The following is a 21,216-nucleotide window of genomic DNA, read 5'->3' on the forward strand; positions in this document are numbered from 1 at the left end:
TCCCCTTGTTTTGAATTTACCAATCCCGACTTTCTCGAATTAATTTTCCACCAATAATGTGTTTCTTCTTCATCTTGTGTAGGGGTTTTCTTGTTTAGCCAATAAAATTCTTGTGGGAGGGTGTTCTCATTCTTGAAACGCCTCGAGCTTTCCGCGAGAGTATATAAACTGCTGATTTTCGGGTCTCCGCGCCACTTCAGTAACATCTTTCAGTGTGTAAAGTACGTAGCAGGGGGCGGGAAGCGCCTCTTTCATCGGGCAGCAGTTCAACCACCAGGTAATGGCCGTTTAATGACTTCTTTTCTTGCTAGCTCAGCAGTTTAACTCTCGGGGCAGGTCCGAAGCGTTTTACCATGTAATTTTTCCCTAAAATGTAATGACACTTGGTATTGAACCCTTTGGTCCATAGTGAGGGATACCTACCTTACTTACCTATCAGCAAAGCTCATGAGATCTGTCTCTTGGGTCGTATCGGGTTCTTCGTCACTTGCTGAGGTAAAGGTAGGGTTCAGTAATTCTAATCTATCTACCGGAATGAAAGGTCTATTTAAAAGATACCTATTTATTCAGGAAAATTCTGAAACATTCTATGTCAACGGTATCATAGAAGTCAATTGTGTCCACTGGACACCACAATCATTTTACATAAACGTCAGAACACTGGTGTGAGATTTTAACGTAACTGCCTGACGGGCATTCATACTAGAAACCATTGTCTCAATTATTAATCATTTAAGAAAGGAAAGTCTGGAAATCCTTAAATTCGGCTTCCATGTGAGACCACATGTACCGTCATAGTGATTCGTTATGGTCCAGCCCTCGTAACACGAACTCTGGACTCTGGGTATAATTAAGGCCGTCCAATCGGTGTGTGCCACACAGTGGTTCTACGGCATGGACCCTTAATTGAATCGATGTGACCTGCATCTATGTCATGGACCGACATCTAATCTTCTAAGTTACTTTGAAGTCATTGTGGATGATGACCGCAAGGAAATGATGCTACAATGGCATATGGCCCTAATCTAAGTCACTGAGGTTGATGACCCCCTGACCATCCAAGTTTCTAGGCTGAAGGCTAAACACAATTAAGTGACATCGGTTGATGACCAAAGTTTCCACTTTACTATCCCAGCACATTCACTGCTCAATCAATCAAAATTCAATAATTACAACAATAGCAATGCTCACAAACTTAGTGGCAGTAAAATCCATTTCCTTCGGATATGTCCCCTTAATCGTTACTTTATTTTTTAATATTCCCCAGAAAACAAACTAAAATTTCCAGAATGCATCTCCAAGTTATTCGCTTGATTAAAGTTATTTCAAATGCGGTTTCACTGAATTTAATAATTAAATAAATTTAAATGATTTTAACGAAATGTTAAAGATCAGTAAATTTTATCTCCGCGGACTCTGGTTTCTTCACAAATTCCTACGCAGCTGTGATGTAAATTCAATATTGCGATGTTTATCTGCCTGGAAAAGAATTGTTACATAATTCATGTCCAGTTATATATCTTGTCTCGTGATTTCACACTTTAAAATCTAATCTAGTCCTAACCATTATTAAAACTTGGATATCCTATGAATCTACGTACAAACCAAACAACTCGCCATATAATTACGATGTCATATCTCGTCATTACCATTTATGAATTTTGCACACCACTGACAGACAAACCGATCGTCACAGCCATCGCTCTATATTTTGGACAACCCTGAATTTGGTTACTCTGTTCCTTATACTCAAAGTTCGTGATTTAAAATGTTCATTACGTCCCAAATTACAGTATTTCACAATACTCAGATCATTACCGGCTATGAATTTCAACTAAATCCAGCATTTTAACGTTTTCCCTGGCCGAGAATTACAGTACAATCTCAATTCCACGCCTGTCCCGTTATATCACAGCTGAGGCCTCTCATCCCCCAAGCTCGCTTGGCAGTTACATGAAACACCTGGTTTATTCACAGTTGACTGGCTTCTCAAAAATGCTCCCTTTAAACTCTGCCGACATAATTAAACAAATACGATATTCTAACCAACAAAATGCACAGATTATGCTTCAAGATGCCCACACTAATTATACGCGTCGCCAATTATTACCGCTATGGATTTCTATGAATTTCTTTCCATTCTCAACATTATAAAATATTCCTCGGGCTATCATGTCCCGGCTTCAATGACAGGACTCTAACCTGATTCGCACATCTCATCTCAACTCATATAAAACACTCCTCGGGCTTCCGTGTCCCGGCTTCAATGACACGTCCAACCTGATTCACAAATCACATATCAACAAAACTAACCTCTGTTTCCCAGCTCCACAATTATCATCGACAAAGAACTGGAATAAAATCCTCACTAGAAATCTCGACGTCTAATATCGCACAATGCATTAATCATGAATAACTTCGCATAAAGGATATCGTATTTAATAACTTGATTTTTACGAGAAATGACTGAAACATTCTACTAGATCTTTTTATTGTCAGTCAGACATAGTTTAAAATGAGCCTAGAAAAACGTTTCTCTCCATGACCAAATTCATCACCCTAGGTTCTCACCCGACAGCGCGCTTCCACTCGATTGAAAATGAGTGACCATGGATTATTATTATTATTAACGTCAAATTGCAGACAGAAAAATTTTACGTCGAATGAACATCTTAATTTGGCATCACAAAATATAGGCAGTACACTTCACACGGATGACTATCTACATTGGACGTGATATCACTTCGGAACCCTATTCAATAACCTTTACAACATTATACGGCACTCGCAAGACTTCAAGAATTTATCCAAGTGGAAAATAAAACAAATGACTCTTTCAGTCGTATTCTCACATTTACAAAACTTAGTAGGGATGACCACTGCGTCGTATATCCCCATTCAAATACACCTTTAGAGATCACGAGACAAGATATAAGAGGTAGTAAGATGGAAAGTCACCTACCTCATGTCGTCACACCATTGTTCGTCATAGGGCTCACCTGCGACCCTGGCATTTTATTTAGCCATTTTTACATTCATGGCTTTACAAACCATTTTTTAATATCTTCAGATTTCCTGGAATAAAGCATAAAAAAAGAAAATACCCTTCACTTGTTTGCTGAGTGCACACGATGGATTATAATTATTTCCGCACACGAATTACTTAATCACATTAGAATGTATTCAGTACTTTGACCGTCCTATCTGGTACAATTATTTCACTCAAGAAAACTATCTCCTCACGGAGTCAAGACCTAGCCACACTGGCTGAAATCTGCAGTTGAACTCAGTCTACTTTCGTTGTTTTATTTCGCAGAGCAGCTCAACAATTTTTCGTCCGCTTTGTATCACAAATGCCGGAGAAGGAGACTTCGTCATGGCGTCCCTTCGTATTTATAGCAGTTACCCCCTCTCTTCGGATCTCTCCCTTTGCCGCCAAGAAAATTTCTATAAATTTTCTGACTTACCTAAACTGTAATTTCAAGAGTTTTGAAAGTGACTACATGCTTGCTACATTTCTGGCGGTAGTATTCATGGACATTTAAAATTTTTACGGGTTCGATTTGCGAGATGATTGACCCCCTTTGATAGGCACTATATTTTGTTGACTTGGCTTGGATCACGCCAATGTACACGCGCTTTGTTATAGTTCATAAAAATGACTTGAGATTCTTTCGCCGTTGACACGTGTGGCTGACGTCACGTACCACAGAGCGTGGGACCGAAGGTAATCACCCCCTCGTCACGTGTCAAATCCATGCTATCAAGAATCCAACTTTTAAATGATTGTCGATTTACGCATAATGTTCTTAGGGCACAAATGTCATGGGTTCAGTATCAATTCTATCTGGTTAAACTACATATTGGGATAGAGAGTGCTTAACCCTCTCGAGCTCCCACTCATATTGCATTGAGGTGAACTTATTTTCTCAACCGTGTTTTCCTTAACGTAATGTAAATTGTCTCCTTCTATAAGTCACCTCTTTAGTATGGGATTAGCCCTTGCATTTGAGGCCTAGTGCCAAGTAAGTTTTAAATAAAGTATATTAGGAGTGCAAGAACGCCTCCGCTCAAGTTGGTATTTTGGAGGCCATGTAATATTTCTGTTTCTTCTCTGAATAGGCCTCAGTAGGTTGGGTATTTTTACCCCTGTGTATGTGTCCTTGGGGGACAGCTTGAAGGTGGATTTTGGTGTGGCCTTTGATAGGCCTGAACTTAAGAGCGGGTCGCTCTTTCTTAAAATTTGTTTATGCGCGCCTCGAGGAGGCTTTACTGTGTAATTGGGAGCAAGATCTCCTGGGCATGATTGGGGTCTTCTGCCCCTTTGTTAAATCTTGTATAGCGTAAGGTTGGGCTTATTGCTCAAGAATTATGTGTCTGGCTCTCTGAGCCCAAATCCTCTAACTCTGTAATTGTACATTCTCGATTGGTTGCTTCGCTAATCTGTACCTGCCATTCTTGTTATTTCTTAATCTTGGAAAGAAAATATAACCTTGCTAAATTTTATCTTAACCTTAATTTCGTATTTTGAGACCTGTTCACCCCCGCACCTTCTTTCACCTCTGCAAATCCACAAAACTCCGTAACAAGTGGTAGAAGAGCGTGGTTGAATGGGTCTCAATTTAGCCCCTTTTGACGTCTAAACATTGCCTTGCTTTCGAACTGTAACAATTTTCTCACTTGCCGGATTTTTTTTGATTTTTCCTTTTTCAAAATTGTTCTGTCATCATGTCCGGCCCTCGCGATGTTCTCCATCTTAACTATTTGCGCAAGGAGGAGTTGACCTATGAATTAACTATTAGAAACGTGCAATCTGGAGGCACGGTTGCGGTAGACACAAATAAGCTTAGAGAGTCCCTTGATTTGCCCATTTCCATCCCCACTTTGGGAGAGAAAGAAATTGACGACTCTCTCTCCACGATCACGGACAATACTACTGAGCTGGCATCTGTAATTACCTTTTTTGAAGTAAGTGATCCATCTCCTAATCAACTCAAAAGAGTACAGGCTAGGTTGTACCACTTTTATAATAGGGTGTGTGATCTATTGTCTCTGAAGTTAAATCACCTTCAGGGTAAGGAAGCTAGTGCCCTTGCTGAAAACTTGTCCGAAATGTCTATTAAAGTTAGTCAGTTGTTATCTGGACCTGCCATCCCTAAAGTCGACCAACCTACGGTAGTAAATACTGTTAGTGGGGAGGACTCCTCGAAAGAGGAAGGAAGTAGCACTGAGGCGACTACCCAACGTACATCTGCCCCATTAGAAACTATGTCTGATCGTCGCAAGTCCATTCCTCCCTTTGTGTTAAATAATGCTCCTTCCGAATCTGCTTCTCCGCCACTTAGGCCCCTTCCTACTACGTCTCCGGGTTTCAGCAGTTTACCCCATCCATTAGCAATGTTGCTCAGAGGTATTTCTAAGTTTTCTGTTAACACTATCAGTGAAGTTATTTCATTCTTAAGGTTTTTAGTTGAATTTCAGGATCATGCCCTTGTTTTTTCTCTTTCTCCATGTCAGATTTTGCAAATCATCTATCCCTATGCAATGGGTATTCTCTCAGACAAAATAGTAAGAGCCATTGCCGAACAATCATCTATTGTAGACTTCCACGCCCACTTGCTAGCTAACTTCATTCCGGCTAGGGCAAGGTCCTCACTTATTCAGAAGTATCGTGTACAGCGGTTGGATGAAAACTTGGCAGATTACATCCAAGATATTAAGTTCTATACTAGGGTGTTTGCTCTTCACTTCCCTGAAGATCAGATTGTACAGGCTATTGTGAAAGGTATTTCACCATCTTATAGGTCATATTTGTGTTTCGCGGCGTGCCCGCAAACCTTCTCTGAACTTGAAGCATTGGCCGTCTCAGCGGAAGGAGTTAGATACGCCGATTCCTTGCGTGTCGCGAAAGAACCCCCTCCTTCTTTTAGTAATCCTCGGCCTCCACCTCGCCGACCAGTCACACCCCGTAAATGTTATGCTTGCGGGTCGCCTGACCATCTTCGGAACAAGTGCCCATCAATCAAGTCTAGTGGGACAAGGAATGGAGCAGGGTCATCTCAAGGCTGTTTTAAATGTGGGGCTTTCTCACATATCGCCAAGAATTGCCCAAAATCGAATAGCACCCCCTCCTGCTCAACTTCTGGTGCAAATTCCACCAATGCCAATAATAAAAAGTGACTAGTGGCTTCGGCTGAGTCGACTAATCCATCTTCCCGAGGCTCAGCCCCTGGTAAACAGGTCGAAAATTCAGGGAAAACTCAATCTTCAGATTTATCTTTTGAATGCCCCAAAGAATGTCTTAGGATTGCGGCGGATTTCCCCGCACCTGTGCCCTTCCTCAAAATTGAGTTAAATAATGAACCTGTAACAGCTCTTTTAGATTCAGGCAGTGTTTGTTCAATTATTTCGGCTCAATGGTATTCGAAATTGAAATCTATTTGTAAACTTCCTGACTATTGTTCATCGTCTGTTCAATATGTTTCGGCTAATTCTTCTCCATTAGAAATTTTAGGTTCCTTATATGTCAAAATTCGCATTTTTAAATTTACTTGGAAAATTAAATTATTTGTGGCCAAGCACTTGTCTTGCCCCATAATATTGGGAGCTGACTTCATTTCTCACACCGGTCTAGTGCTCGATCTTCAGAGTAGGTCGTGCACTTTCAAATTTGCGTCTAATTGTAAAATCCCATTATTGAAATGTAATTCTGCATCATGTTCATCTATTTCGCCTACCCAGGATGAGATGTTGTTAGACCTTAGACATCTACCTGAGGAGCAGGCTGATAGTATTCGTAAGTTGTGTCAGTCGTTTCCAGAGGTGTTCTCTGATAGTCTCGGTGTTACTGACCTTATTGAATACAAAATTGAGGTCACGGATTCTATTACGGTCCGTTTTCCACCTTATAGGCTATCTCCACCTAAAATGAAGGCTCTGAAAGAAATCATTGGTCAAATGTTAAAGGATGGTATTATTAGACCCTCTAAGTCGGCGTATTCTTCACCTATTTTTCTAGTCCCGAAACCCCAAGGTGGCTTCAGGCCTGTGATTGATTATAGGGCTCTCAATCGGAAGGTGGTGTTACAATCTGTGCCCCTTCCTGACCTTCATTCTTGTTTTTCATGGTTTCGTAAAGCTAAATTGTTTACCATCTTGGACCTGAATCAGGCCTATAATCAAATTCCCTTAGCGGAAGAGTCTAAACACCTTACAGCGTTTGCCACGGATTGGAACTTGTATGAATACAACCGCGTGCCTTTAGGGCTCCCCACGGGAGCAGCTGTACTCACTAGACTGCTAGATAGGGTCTTCTCCGACATCAAATTCGAGTACTTGTATCACCATCTTGATGATGTCGTCGTATTTTCGGAGACTTTCGAAGAACATCTAGATCATCTGCGAGAAGTTCTCAATCGCCTTCGTAAGGTTGGGTTAACTGTGAAGTTATCCAACGTTGCCTTCGCTAAGCCCTCCATGTCATTCCTAGGGCATATTGTGTCGCCTGATGGTATTGCAGTCGATCATTCTAGAACACAGGCCATCCGTGATTTTAAACCTCCTAAGGACATCAAAGGTATCGCCAGGTTCATTGGTATGGTGAATTTCTTCAGGACGTTTATTCCTAACTTCGCTAATAGAGCGGCGCCCTTGAACCTTCTTCGTAGGAAAGGCATCAAATTTGAGTGGGGACCTTCTCAACAAGCCGCTTTCGAAGATCTTAAATTAGCTCTCTGTAATGCCCCTGTCCTTGCTATGCCCGATTTCTCGAAGAAATTCATCGTCCAAACCGACGCGTCGTCGTCGGCGGTAGCTGCAGTCCTTCTTCAAGAGACTGAACTAGGGAGGCGACCCATCGCCTATGCATCTAGGACTCTATCGGCTCAAGAAGCCAAGTATTCCATCTATGAGCTCGAGGGTTTGGCAGTCTTATTTGCCTTAGAAAAGTTCCGTCTCTATCTGGAACATGTCAAATTCGACCTGGAGACGGATAATCAAGCCTTAAGCTGGGTCTTAGGTAAGCCGCGTCGTACTGGTCGTATAGCCCGTTGGGCCATCCTAATTTCTGCCTTCCAATTCGATGTCAGGCATATCAGAGGTACCGAAAATGTTGTCGCAGACGGACTCAGCCGTATGTTTTCCAACGACGTCGAGACCCATGAACCGGTCGATAGTTCATCCCCTCCCGAGTCCATACTATCTGAGGTTAATGCCATCTTAACAGATGCTCCCATGCTCTTTAGGGACATTGAGAAATATCAACGTGAAGATCCGACGCTGGCTCCGATAATGGAAACCCTTTCTTCTGGGGAACATGTTGTCCCTTATGTACTGAGGAACGGTGTATTATGTTGCCCTTCGAGGCATGATAAGATGATGAAGGTTGTAGGTCCAGCTGTTCTTGTACCTATGATCTTTAAGTACTATCATGAGACCCCATTAGGGGGGCATCTAGGCATCTTTAAAACTCGTGAAAACATTCGTGAAAGGTTCATCTGGAAGGGCATGGACGGTGAAATTCGTGAACTAGTAAAGGCTTGTAAATCCTGCTTGCTTAGTAAACCAACCATGTCCACCAAGGTAGGCCTGTTGTCTTCTCATCAAGCGTCGCGCCCTATGGAACGCCTGTATATTGATTATGTAGGACCCTTCCCCCAGTCAAAGGGAAATGCCAACAAGTTCATCTTTGTATGTGTAGATGGTTTTACAAGATTTTCCTGGTTATTTCCGACTAAGCTGGCTACCGCTCAGTCCACCATTACTTGTCTAAATTCTATCTTTGCTTCTTTTGGTCCGTGTCAATATATTGTGTCTGATAATGCTAAGGCTTTTACATCTAATCTATTTCGTAAATTCTGCATTGACCTGTCCATCTCTCATGTGACAACTTCTGCTTATTACCCTCAACCATCTCTGGCTAAACGGGTTAATCGTAATCTCAGGTCCGCGCTTAATGCCTATCATCATGAAGATCATTCTAGGTGGGACACGTCCCTGCATTGGTTAGCCTTTGCTTTGAACTCGGCGGTTCATGAATCTCATAAGTTTACGCCAGCTTCGCTGATGTTCAAGTTTGTTCCCAACACGCCGCTCTCTAACCTCTGGTCTCTGAGTGACATTCTACCTGAGACAATAGATCCAGATAACATTAAAGATCTTTGGAAAAAGGCTAAAGCCAATCTTAAGGTGTCTCATGAAAAGGTTAGGGAAAGATATGATCGTGGACGGAGACCCACCCATTTGAAGGTAGGTGACCAGGTGATGGTCAAGAATTTTGTTCCCGCGGGCAAGCTTGCGCCCAGATTTCATGGGCCGTGTATCATTCTCGATTTCCTTACTCCCGTTACCTTATTGTTAAGTAATCCCGCCACCGAGAGGATATTTAGGGTTCACCTGTCGCAGGTGAAACCTGTATAATTTCTGTGCTAACTTGCTTCATATAATCTTGAAAGAAATAGGAAGGTTATATTGAGGGGTTTCACTTTTAAGGCCTTCTGCCCTTTCTATAATGTTCTTTATATTTAAGCATTTATTGTAAACCTTCCCAGACCAGTTAAACTGACATCCTCTCCTTGCCATGGCCATTACCATGCTCCCGTCTCCTGCTAACATAACACACAGTGGCTTTGAAATTAAATAAATATCTCCACGCCGCTGGCCCCTCAACCTCGCCACAAAGACTGTACCCTAAAAAATTATGGTCAAACAAATTCTGCCGCCGAGTTTTAATGTTTCAATGCCCCCGCAGCAGCGCGGCGCCGTACATCACTGAGGTGGGGTATGGGCCCGCTCCCCTTCAGTGAGGCCAACCAGTGTACGGCGAGCCGGAGCCCTCCTCCCGGCCAAGGCTGATGTGCGGCGCACAACCTGCAACTTGCCCGCGACCTGTATGTTCGCCGCGGGCGCGGCGTGCTTCAACTCCACGGCTCCTCTCATAGGGCGGGCGAGCGGTATCTCAGGGTACTTGAGGGGTCCGAGCGGCCTCCTCTGGACACAAGCAGCGGCGGCTGGTCTGGCCGTCAAAGTCATCGGCAATTGATACACTTAATCAGCTACATGGACATTTAATATCTACATTACTACAATTTTTGAATTCAACTGCAATATCTGGTGGACTTAGAAAATCTTTCCTCAACTTTAAAAAACTAAAAGTTTCCTTCTGAATTCAACTTCTACAAGCATAAAGACACTACATCAATAGTAATCAAAGAATTTTGAAACCGGATCCAATCATTTTAAGAAAATTTGTTGGTAAATACTTCTGCAATTAACTTCTATATCAACATCATAACTTGGACCTTATGTTGAAACAAAAGTTTATGTTCTTCTGTGTTACCCCTTGGAGGGACTTTTGGGGGGGGGGAGGTCTGTACCGGGTGGTACACCTCCACGTCGCTAATTCAAACTTTGCGCCAGTTGAAACTCCCCTACTGGAGGAAGCCTGAACTTTATCTACTGTGTTAATTTTCAAGTTTCTCAGAAGATGTCACTACTTGGAAATTTTGAAGTTTCTGAACTGGGTCGTTTTCGATGTATTTTTGTTTTGCAGGTAGTAAGAAGTGTGGACATTCTCTTCCAGATGGCACTACTGAAGAACTACAATTGTGCACCCTAGTGCGAATTGAAAGAACTATGATTTTGGAGAAATTTTGAATTCATAAGTTTGTTATTTGTTAAATTTCTTTCAGTCATTGTTTAAGTTGGCAATATTAACCCTTTCTTTCCCCTTGTTTTGAATTTACCAATCCCGACTTTCTCGAATTAATTTTCCACCAATAATGTGTTTCTTCTTCATCTTGTGTAGGGGTTTTCTTGGTTAGCCAATAAAATTCTTGTGGGAGGGTGTTCTCATTCTTGAAACGCCTCGAACTTTCCGCGAGAGTATATAAACTGCTGATTTTCGGGTCTCCGTGCCACTTCAGTAACATCTTTCAGTGTGTAAAGTACGTAGCAGGGGGCGGGAAGCGCCTCTTTCGTCGGGCAGCAATTCAACCACCAGGTAATGGCCGTTTAATAATTTATTTTCTTGCTAGCTCAGCAGTTTAACTCTCGGGGCAGGTCCGAAGCGTTTTACCATGTAACTTTTCCCTAAAATGTAAAGACACTTGGTATCAATTCTATCTTGTTAAACTACATATTGGGATAGAGAGTGCTTAACCCTCTCGAGCTCCCACTCATATTGTATTGAGGTGAACTTATTTTCTCAACCGTTTTTTCTTTAACGTAATGTAAATTGTCTCCTTCTATAAGTCACCTCTTTAGTATGGGATTAGCCCTTGCATTTGAGGCCTAGTGCCAAGTAGGTTTTAAGTATATTAGGAGTGCAAGAACGCCTCCGCTCAAGTTGGTATTTTAGAGGCCATGTAATATTTCTGTTTCTTCTCTGAATAGGCCTCAGTAGGTTGGGTATTTTTACCCCTGTGTATGTGTCCTTGGGGGACAGCTTGAAGGTGGATTTTGGTGTGGCCTTTGATAGGCCTGAACTTAAGAGCGGGTCGCTCTTTCTTAAAATTTGTTTATGCGTGCCTCGAGGAGGCTTTACTGTGTAATTGGGAGCAAGATCTCCTGGGCATGATTGGGGTCTTCTGCCCCTTTGTTAAATCTTGTATAGCGTAAGGTTGGGCTTATTGCTCAAGAATTATGTGTCTGGCTCTCTGAGCCCAAATCCTCTAACTCTGTAATTGTACATTCTCGATTGGTTGCTTCGCTACTCTGTACCTGCCATTCTTGTTATTTCTTAATCTTGGAAAGAAAATATAACCATGCTAAATTTTATCTTCACTTTAATTTCGTATTTTGAGACCTGTTCACCCCCGAACCTTCTTTCACCTCTGCAAATCCACGAAACTCCGTAACAATTATTATTATTATTATTATTATTATTATTATTATTATTATTATTATTATTATTATTATCGTTAGAACCACTAGGGACGGCGAGATCTGAACTGTTTGTCTTCTTGCGGGCCCACCAGCTTTTCATCTTTTCTCAATGTGTGCTTTCTTCCATGCTTCAGAATGGGCATTCTTCAGTCGAGTTGGGACTTCCTCTTGGTGAACCTGTCTAAGTTTGTATTTGAGTAATGCTCGGAGTTGAATGTCTGTTTCTAAGATTCCATACTTTAAAAGATCTTTATCGATCTCCACCAACCAAGGAGGGATCGTTTAGAGACTTCTGAAGCAGGATAACAAACGTTCACATATTCTTTCAGCTGGCAATCTGAAGAGGTGAGCTTAAAATGTTATCCTTCTTTTCCGGATTACGCTTAATCAGTGTGGGTGTATATTTCTAAGTTGCTTCGAAGTCGGTTAACACCATTATTATTTTTATTACATTTGAAATTTACCCAGTATATCGGGAAAAATTTGAGTTTCAATGAGTTTCTGTAGCCATTTCCAACAGAAATATTTCAATTTTATCTGGAATGGTGATAAACGTAACCATTTTGGTGTGTTGCAGGCGGTGCCTGTTTCAGCCAGCACCTTATCACTGACGATGCTAGCGCTGGATCGTTACGCGGTGGTGACCCATCCTCGACTCAGGCACCGTCGCTACGTTGCAGGCACCATGATGGCCACGGTGTGGATTCTCACGCTACTGTGCTGCGCCACACAGCCGCTGTTGCACTGCCGGGAATCTTGGGTCTCCCCTCTGCTGCGTCTCGTGCTAACGTTCATCCATCTGGTACTCGTGCACGTCGTTCCGTGTGTGGCTGTGACGATGTGTCACATAGTGGTCGCCATGAAACTCGTGGAGACGTCCCTCACTGCCGCAGCAGCTCGAGGAGAGGTGCCGCTTCCCATGCCATTGCTCTGCCGCCCTCGCCACGTTATCATCGTAGCCTCCGTCGCCAACGAGGGACCTTCAAAGGTATAGAATGTAAAAACTATGCTAGTTATGGTAGCATTGAAAACAGCTTTCCACTTCTCGTGATTTGAATTTCAGTGCATAGAAATAAGATAGGAAGTTTGAGGTAAAACTATTAAATTCTTTCCGAGTTACGGACATAAGATGGGTCTATTACCAAAGGAAGTAAGCTTCTTCCTTTGAATTCTTTCATGGCGGCAATCTTCTTCTTCTTCTACGGCTCTACAGTTCATTGCAAACGTTGGTTTCTTCAACAATCTTCAGCCATTTACCTCGATCCAATGCTAAAATTTTCCAGTTCCTATAGCGTATTTCCCGAAGACCTTCAATGACTCCATCCATCCATCTGGTTCTCAGTCGACCTCGTCCTCTCTGTCCCAGTGCATGTCTTTTTAGGTACTTCCACATCACTCATCCATGCTACGTGCCTGGCCCACCTCAATATGGCTCATTTCACTATACTTCTAATGGGTGGACCTTTATAAATGGTGTACAATTCATTATTGTACCTTCTCTTCCACGTTCCTCTTTCACAGACTGGGCCGATGATTCTTCAAAGTATCGTTCTTTCGAAGGCATCCAGCATTCCGGTATCTTTTGCTGTTCATGGACAAGTTTCGGAGGCATATGTAAGCACAAGTCTTATAAATGTTTTGTGGATTGTCTCATGGTGGTAACAAATCTTTGAATTGATAATGTACTGAGGGTATTACAGACAAACTGACGATAACGAAATCAGGGGATACGGTTTCGCGTTTTAAGTCAAAACCTTTCTTTCACATCGAAAGTAAAATGATACCTCATTATAATTAAAGAGTCACAGAATGTATTTCACCTATTGGGGATTCTGTTCTCATGTCCGGGATGGAGTGGTGTGTGTCTCAAAATTTTGTTATCGATTCGTACCATCTGGAAATTTTCACTTGCTATAACTTCTGGCTCAGTGAAGCCACGACGCTCGTTATGGTCTAAGTAGACAGTTCTAATCTATATAACTTATATAAAATAACATGTCCTGACTGACTGACTGACTGACTGACTGACTGACTGACTGACTGACTGACTGACTGACTGACTGACTGACTGACTGACTGACTGACTGACTGACTGACATTCATCATCACCGAGCCAAAACTACTCGACATAAAAACATGAAATTTTGGGTTACATTCATATTAGAGAGTAGGTGTTTAATAGAAGAGGATGTTTTTTATATTCCGTCGCTAAAGAGGTGAAAAGAGGGGAGAATTGTTTAGATGACTATATCTATATCTCAGAAACTTAAGTTTACACACGTAAAAAGTGGTATTTGGAATCTCCTTTCAAAGTAAAAAAACCTGTTTTGTTTTTTGCAAAATTCCCTCAAGAGGGGTGAAAAAATTGTGAAAAATGGGTTGATTACCTTTTATGAGGGTACTTATATCTCAAAAACTGAAGATGTTACGGACATGAAAATTGGTATTTGGAATCTCCTTTAAAAATAAAAAACACGTATTTTTTGTTTTTTGGAAAATCCAAGCAATGGGAGGTGAACAGGCGTGGCAAACGGGGTGAATTTTTAGAAAAACTATATCTACAGTATATCTTAGAAACGTAACGTGTTACAGACGTAAAACTTGGTATTTGGAATCTCCTGTAAAAGAAATGTAGATAATTTGTTTTCGGAAAATCCACTTAAGCGGAACTAAAAAGGTGGTGAATTATTAAAATGAACATATCTGCAGTATATTTCAAAAATTCAACATGTTAAATAAGTGAAAATTGGTATTTTTAACTTTAAAAAACAAAGTAACCTTTTTTTTTGTTTTCGGAGAAAATACGTTGATAGGGGCGGGTAAAAATGACAGAAAATGGGGTTGACTTATTTTTATTAAGATGATGACATATCAAAAACTGAATATGTTACAGACGTGAAAATTGGTATTTGGAATCTCCTGTGAAAATTGGTATTTGGAATCTCCTTTAAAAATAAAGAAATGCGTATTTTTTGTTTTCAGAAAATCCACTTAAGGGGGTGAAAGAATTGAAAAATGAGTTGATTTATTTCTATGAGGATACTTATATCTCAGAACGTTAAGATGTTACAGTCCTGGAAAGTGGAATTTGGAATCTCCTTTAAAAGTAAAAAACACGTATTAAATAATATAATTAAGGAGGGGTGAAGGATTGAAAGATTAATTTAATTATTTGTATGAAGATACTTATATCTAATAAAAACTAGATTTGTTCCAAACGTGAAAATTGGTATTTGGAATCTCCTTTAAAAATAAGGAAACTTGGGAGGGGATGAAAAGGATTTGAATTTATATTATGAGGACACATATATCTCAAAATCTGAAGATGTTACATTCGTGATAATTGGTATTTGGAAACTCCTTTATAAATAAAGAAGACGTATTTTTTGTTTTAGGAAACTTCACTTAAGGCGAGAGGGTGAAAGGAAGTGAAAAAGTTGAATTATTTACATTGAGATACTTATATCTCAAGATCTGAAGGTTACAGACGTGAAAATTGATATTTGGGATCTCATTTAAAAATAAAGAAACGCGCATTTTTTGTTGGGTGGATCAACTTAACGGTGGTGGGGTGAAAAGAAGTTGAATTATTTTTATTATTTTTATGAGGATATTTATATCTCAAAAACTGAAGATGTTACAGACATGAAATATTGTATTTGGAATCTTCTTTTAAAGTAAAGAAAGGTGTATTCTTTCGTTTCCTGAAAGTCCTCATTGGGGTGGGGGGTCGGGTGAATGAATTGAAAATATAGTTGAGTTCCTTGTATGAGGATACGTATATCTAAAAAACTAAAGAAAATTGGTATTTTGAATCTTCTTTAAAAAATAAAGAAACATGTCTTCTTTTGTTTTCGAAAAATCCACTTCATGGGGTGAAAGAATTGAAAACATAGTTGAATTATTTGTATGAGGATACTTATATCTATAAAGGATAAAGCTGTTACAGTAGTGAAAATTGATATTTTGAATCCCCTTTAAAAATAAATAAACACGATTTTTTTGTTTCCGGAAAATTCCATTAAGAGGGGCGAAAAAGGTGAAAAAGTGGTTGAATAGCTTTTATGAGGATACTTATATCTCAGAAACTGAAGATGTTACAGACGCGAAAATTGGTATTTGAAATTTCATCTTATATATATATATATATATATATATATAAATGGATGTATGTGTCCACGTGGTGATAAGACAGCCCTTAGGGGCGGGGGGGGGGGCGAGGGGGTCAAATACACAGATTAACGAAAATAGTGTCGACTCTATAAATTTCCGAGTTGCTGAGATGAATAGTGACACTCCGGAATTTTTTTTGGGGGTGCGGGCGAGGGGGAGTCATATATAACATTAAATGAAAATAGTGCCGAATACATCGTTTCCGGGGTCGCCGAGGTGAATGGTACACTCCGAATTTTTAGTATCAGGAGACAAACCATGTGGGGGTAAAACAGCCCAGGAACCCTGAGGGGCGGGGGGCGAGGGGGTGAGATATTAAAATCATGGAAAGTAGTTTCGAATCTATACTTTTAGGGCTCGCTGAAATGAATAGTGACACTCACGATTTTTTAAGTCCAACTTCAGCCCCCTTTGGAATAGGGGTGAGAAAGGGTGAAAAAATAAAATTGTCAAAAATGACCGAGATAATGGACGTGTGTATGTTCCAGTATGACTTTCAAGTATGACTTACTACCTGGAAAGCATACTGTTGGAGTAAGACGCCCCTAGAACTACTAGGGAAGCGGGTGAAATATAATACATACTAATAAATTGTAGTCAGTTTGGCGCGTCTATATATACTGTACTATATATAAATTAAGGCATAAAAATGAAAACAAAGAGTTAATGAGACCGTTCAAAGCATCTTAGAAACTTAAAACTTGGTACCAGACAAACTGATGACTTCAGATTCCTAGAAAAATCTAAAATTCTCAACATTCACTGAGGGGGACACGCTGGGAGTTTCAAATCTACATAAGAACACAGTCGGTGATATTTATCCAAAACGATAACCTATAGGTTTCATGGGCTTAACAGTTTCCTGAAAGTCCTAATTTTTAACCCCCTCCCGCATATCACGATGGCAGCACAATCTCCCAGACGAGAAAATAGAAATTTGTGCAAAATTATAGCGTTTTGCCTGTAACTGACGGGAAATTTTCGAGATGTTTAAAAATTTTATTTTTTACCACCGAAAAATATGGAAATACGGAGACAACTTTAATGACGGTGCAGACCTTCCTTACGATGTATTTGGTGGCTAAACGGTAAGTCGTATCAAAACACGGATGGCACAAACCCGGTTCAATTTGGAGTGATCTACAACTTTGGTCCTATGACCTTTTGTCGTATCTCTACCCCTTATACGTTAAATTTGGCTATATTTCTGGATTTACTTAAATTTTGCACTTTGTACACGTATAATTGATGGTTTATTTGCTTATAGGAAAGATGTGATCATCGCATTCTACACGAATATTGGCCCACCCAGTAGCCATATGTGAGCCGAATCCTATGTCTGAATCTAACGCATAAGTATCTGTGTGAAAACCTTACACAAATTTCACCCTATTCAGCGTTTCTAAAATATAGTAATTTGTGGTAGACAAGTGGACCTGTAGTCATCATCACAACTCCGCAAATCGCACTTTACATTGGAAACAACGTCTCCGAACCTCCCTATGCCTTTTCTCGGATAACGCCAAGAGACATGCAATTTAAAATTTATTATTCACTTCATGTATATTCACTTCGACATCCGTATACAATTTGGAATACCGTAGCGAAGCACGGGTACATTTGCTAGTTTAAAAATGAAAAAAACCTTATTTTTCATCTTGAGAGAAGACTGTTTCTCACATGTACAGTTCTGTGTCGCATGATCATTTTATCCCCTAATGGCTATACCACAAACGTGGTTTACAAGTAATTTCTGGGAGTAAATGAAACTCAATTTTCCGCTGAGTTTTTATACTTTAGGAATTTTCAGATAATGTCTAAATACATTACGGAGGAACGATTAATTTTATCACAATACGAAATTCACCCGAGCGAAGCCGCGGGTAACTGCTAGTGTTAATATAAGGCGTGATCAAAAAGTGAACATTTTGTGGGCTTTGCTGCAGCGGACATGCAACGAAGTACGACTCCGATACGATTATACAGTAAGCACGGACATGTACGCCACGTGATTAGTGTGGCAGTTGTGCCGTGCCGAAGTGCGTGCGTTAAATGCGGACGTGGACTTCGGCAACATCATTACCAGATGCGTCCAAACAGGACCAACGTGCTGTTATTGTTTTCTCCGAAGACTGCGTATTGGGCAGCATATATGTTGAAAACCACCGTTATGGAATGGTGCAACAAGTTTCGTGTGGGTCGCGTTTCGACACAAGACGCCGGTCGATCTGGAAGGCCAGTGTCATCCATTACGGACACTCGAGCACCCGCCCTATAAATAGTCCCGATCTCTCCCCGTGCGATTAATTCGCCTTCGGTCCCCTTGAAGATTCGACGCTTCCTGTCGGACGAGGATATGCAGCAGGCGGTTACGGACTTCTTCACCCAGCAGTGTTTTACCACACGGGGATCTTCGACCTGGTGCGTAGGTGGAATAAGTGCCTCAATGCTCGCCGCGATTTTGCCTGATTGTCATCCCGATTCAGAACTGCACGGCCGTCAAATGAAAACTTTTTGATCACCTATTATAGGTATACAATATTACTTTCGAGTTTTTCTGGTGCAGTTGTATTTAGTTGATTTCAAAAATAGACCAATTTCAACACAATGTCAGCTCATACTCGTAGAATATTTGAAATTCCGGAATCGTATACGGTTGGAAAGAGCATCTCAACAGAAATCCATAGATGTCTCTTAAACACCTTATGAGAGTGTCAAGCGGTGTCGGGAACGAAAGAGAACTTCCGCTCCAGTGATTCATGAGGGTCAACGACGGCGTAGGAACGTCTAACGCAGCGCTGTCCATGCAAACAGATAATGAAATCATTGCTTCGTCAACGCCACAATGTTGGACATGATTTTTGTGTGATGACAGGCTATGGAGAACCCTCGTCATATTCATACAACATACCACACTACCAACCACCACAGAAACACGCAATAGTGATTATATCCCTCCATGTAGGGTTGGTGTCAGGAAGGGCATCCGGCTGTAAAACTGGGCCAAATCCACATGTGCGACGCAGTTCGCACCCGCAACTCTACAGGTGTGGGGAAAAGTGGTAGCCACAGAAGAAGAAGAAGATGAAGAAGAAGAAGAAGAAGGAAAAGAAGAAGAATACAGACTATGGAGAACATAGGGAAGTAGCAATAGCTTGTTTCAGAAATACATTTGTCAACAAACCGTTTGGCCATAAGTGTAACATGTGTGATCTGTGCTTTCTGAGGTCATAGAAGTTACCAAAGACAAAGTACTTAAAGCTGCTCAGTAATGAATCCCCTGGCTAGGCAGGTCCTGACTTTAAACTGTGCAACACTTGTATAAAATCACTGTACTCAGATAAAGTGCCCACGTTATAGCGATCGAACGGTTTGGTGTTTCCGCCTAGGCAGCATAGATTGGCCATTGTAGACCTGACCAGTGCTCGTCTAGTGTCACCTCGTTGACAGGCTTATGTAAACACGTTGACTGCGTTATAACGGCAACTATGGCCTCGTCGGTCATGTTATCAAAGTGCCCGTCGATGTTAACACTACGGTACAGCAGATGTCGCTTCGTCCGGACGTTGATCAGACGGCTATTTTTAACGTCATGATGAATATGATACATATCATATATATGATGCGTATATCAGAGGCAGTGGCGTATACTGAGGGCTACCAAGGCTATCAGTGAAGCCCAAGCCTCAAATGAGTATGATGGAAATGTAAATATTATAATGTAAGCATCTGACACATTCTTCCATTTACAAAACTTGAAAGCATTGAGAAAGAACGTCGCTCGTATTTCTGAGAGCAAGGCATCGGAGACTAACATCGCAGCCTTGGCCTTTGGCCCACTCTCCTCGACCCGGCGCGTGAGGCTTGCTGGTGAATGTCCGAATGGTGCGGGGAACGAAGGGATACTAACCTTGAGCTGTGCTAGGGTTCGGTCCGTTAAATCGCCGCTGCTAACGAGAGAGACAGCGGTGGAAAGAGAAGACCCAAAGACTCCGGAAGTGTCCGAATTGATGGGATTCACCCATGTGCTACAGTATCACGAGTTTGTTTTTGCATGTACAGGACATCTTATGGGTTGATTATAGTTGGAAATTATTGGTATATTTCACTTGATCTCGGAACAATTTTAGTTTATCTGAAGTTATAATGTTTAACATTACTGTGACTTTGTGATGTTACTTTTGTGAAAACCGGGTGAGTTGGCAGTGCGCGTAGAGGCGCGCGGCTGTGAGCTTGCATTCGGGATATAGTAGGTTCGAATCCCACTATCGGCAGCCCTGAAGATGGTTTTCCGTATTTTCCCATTTTCACACCAGCCAAATGCTGGGGCTGTACCTTAATTAAGGCCACGGCCGCTTCCTTCCAACTCCTAGGCCTTTCCTATCCCATCGTCGCCATAAGACCTATCTGTGTCAGTAAAGCCCCTAACAAAAAAAGCTTTTGTGAAATGGCTGAACCGTGTGTAATTTGTTGGATAAACCATTCTCGCAAGTGAAATATGAAGATAAATTGCTCATAATTAAAAATGGTAAGCCTACCCCAACTCTTACTCAGTTACAGTGTGAACAGGAGGAGTAAAACAAGAATCCACACAAAGGGTATTTCAACTTAAGTATGAAAAGTATTTGTGGTTATGTGGCTCATGCGAACTTCACAAACGTTATTGTTGGCCGTGCTTATTGTTTGCAACTGAGATAATAATAATAATAATAATAATAATAATAATAATAATAATAATAATAATAATAATAAATAATAATAATAATGTCCGCCTCTGTGGTGTAGAGGTTAGTGTGTTTAGATGCCATCCCCGGAGAACCGGGTTCGAATCCCGACTCTACATCGAAATTTGAAAAGTGGTACGAGGGCTGGAACGGGGTCCACTCAGCCTCAGGAGGTCAACTAAGTAGAGGAGGGTTCGATTCCTACCTCAACCATCCTCGAAGTGGTTTTCCGTGGTTTTCCACTTCTCCTCCAGGCAAATGCTGGGTTGGTAACTAACTTAAGGTCACGGCCGCTTCTTTCCCTCTTCCTTGTCTATCGCTTCCGATCTTCCCATCCCCCACAAGGTCCCTGTTCAGCATAACAGGTAAGGTCACCTAGAGGAAGTACTGGTCCTCTTTTCCAGTTGTGTCCCCCGCGCCAAAGTCTCACATTCCA

At 41.2% G+C, this 21,216-nt stretch overlaps 1 protein-coding gene across 1 annotated transcript in view; it reads left to right on the top strand.

Moving 5' to 3' along the window:
* Positions 1 to 21,216, top strand: part of LOC136859432 (uncharacterized) — a 51,105-nt gene that overhangs the window by 22,849 nt on the left and 7,040 nt on the right. The window contains exon 4 of the mRNA XM_068225506.1: positions 12,461 to 12,871. Within this exon, the coding sequence (XP_068081607.1) occupies positions 12,461 to 12,871 (411 nt within the window). The remainder of the gene's footprint in view (positions 1 to 12,460; positions 12,872 to 21,216) is intronic.

This window comes from Anabrus simplex, chromosome 1, assembly GCF_040414725.1.
Source record: "Anabrus simplex isolate iqAnaSimp1 chromosome 1, ASM4041472v1, whole genome shotgun sequence".
Classification (NCBI taxonomy): domain Eukaryota; kingdom Metazoa; phylum Arthropoda; class Insecta; order Orthoptera; family Tettigoniidae; genus Anabrus; species Anabrus simplex.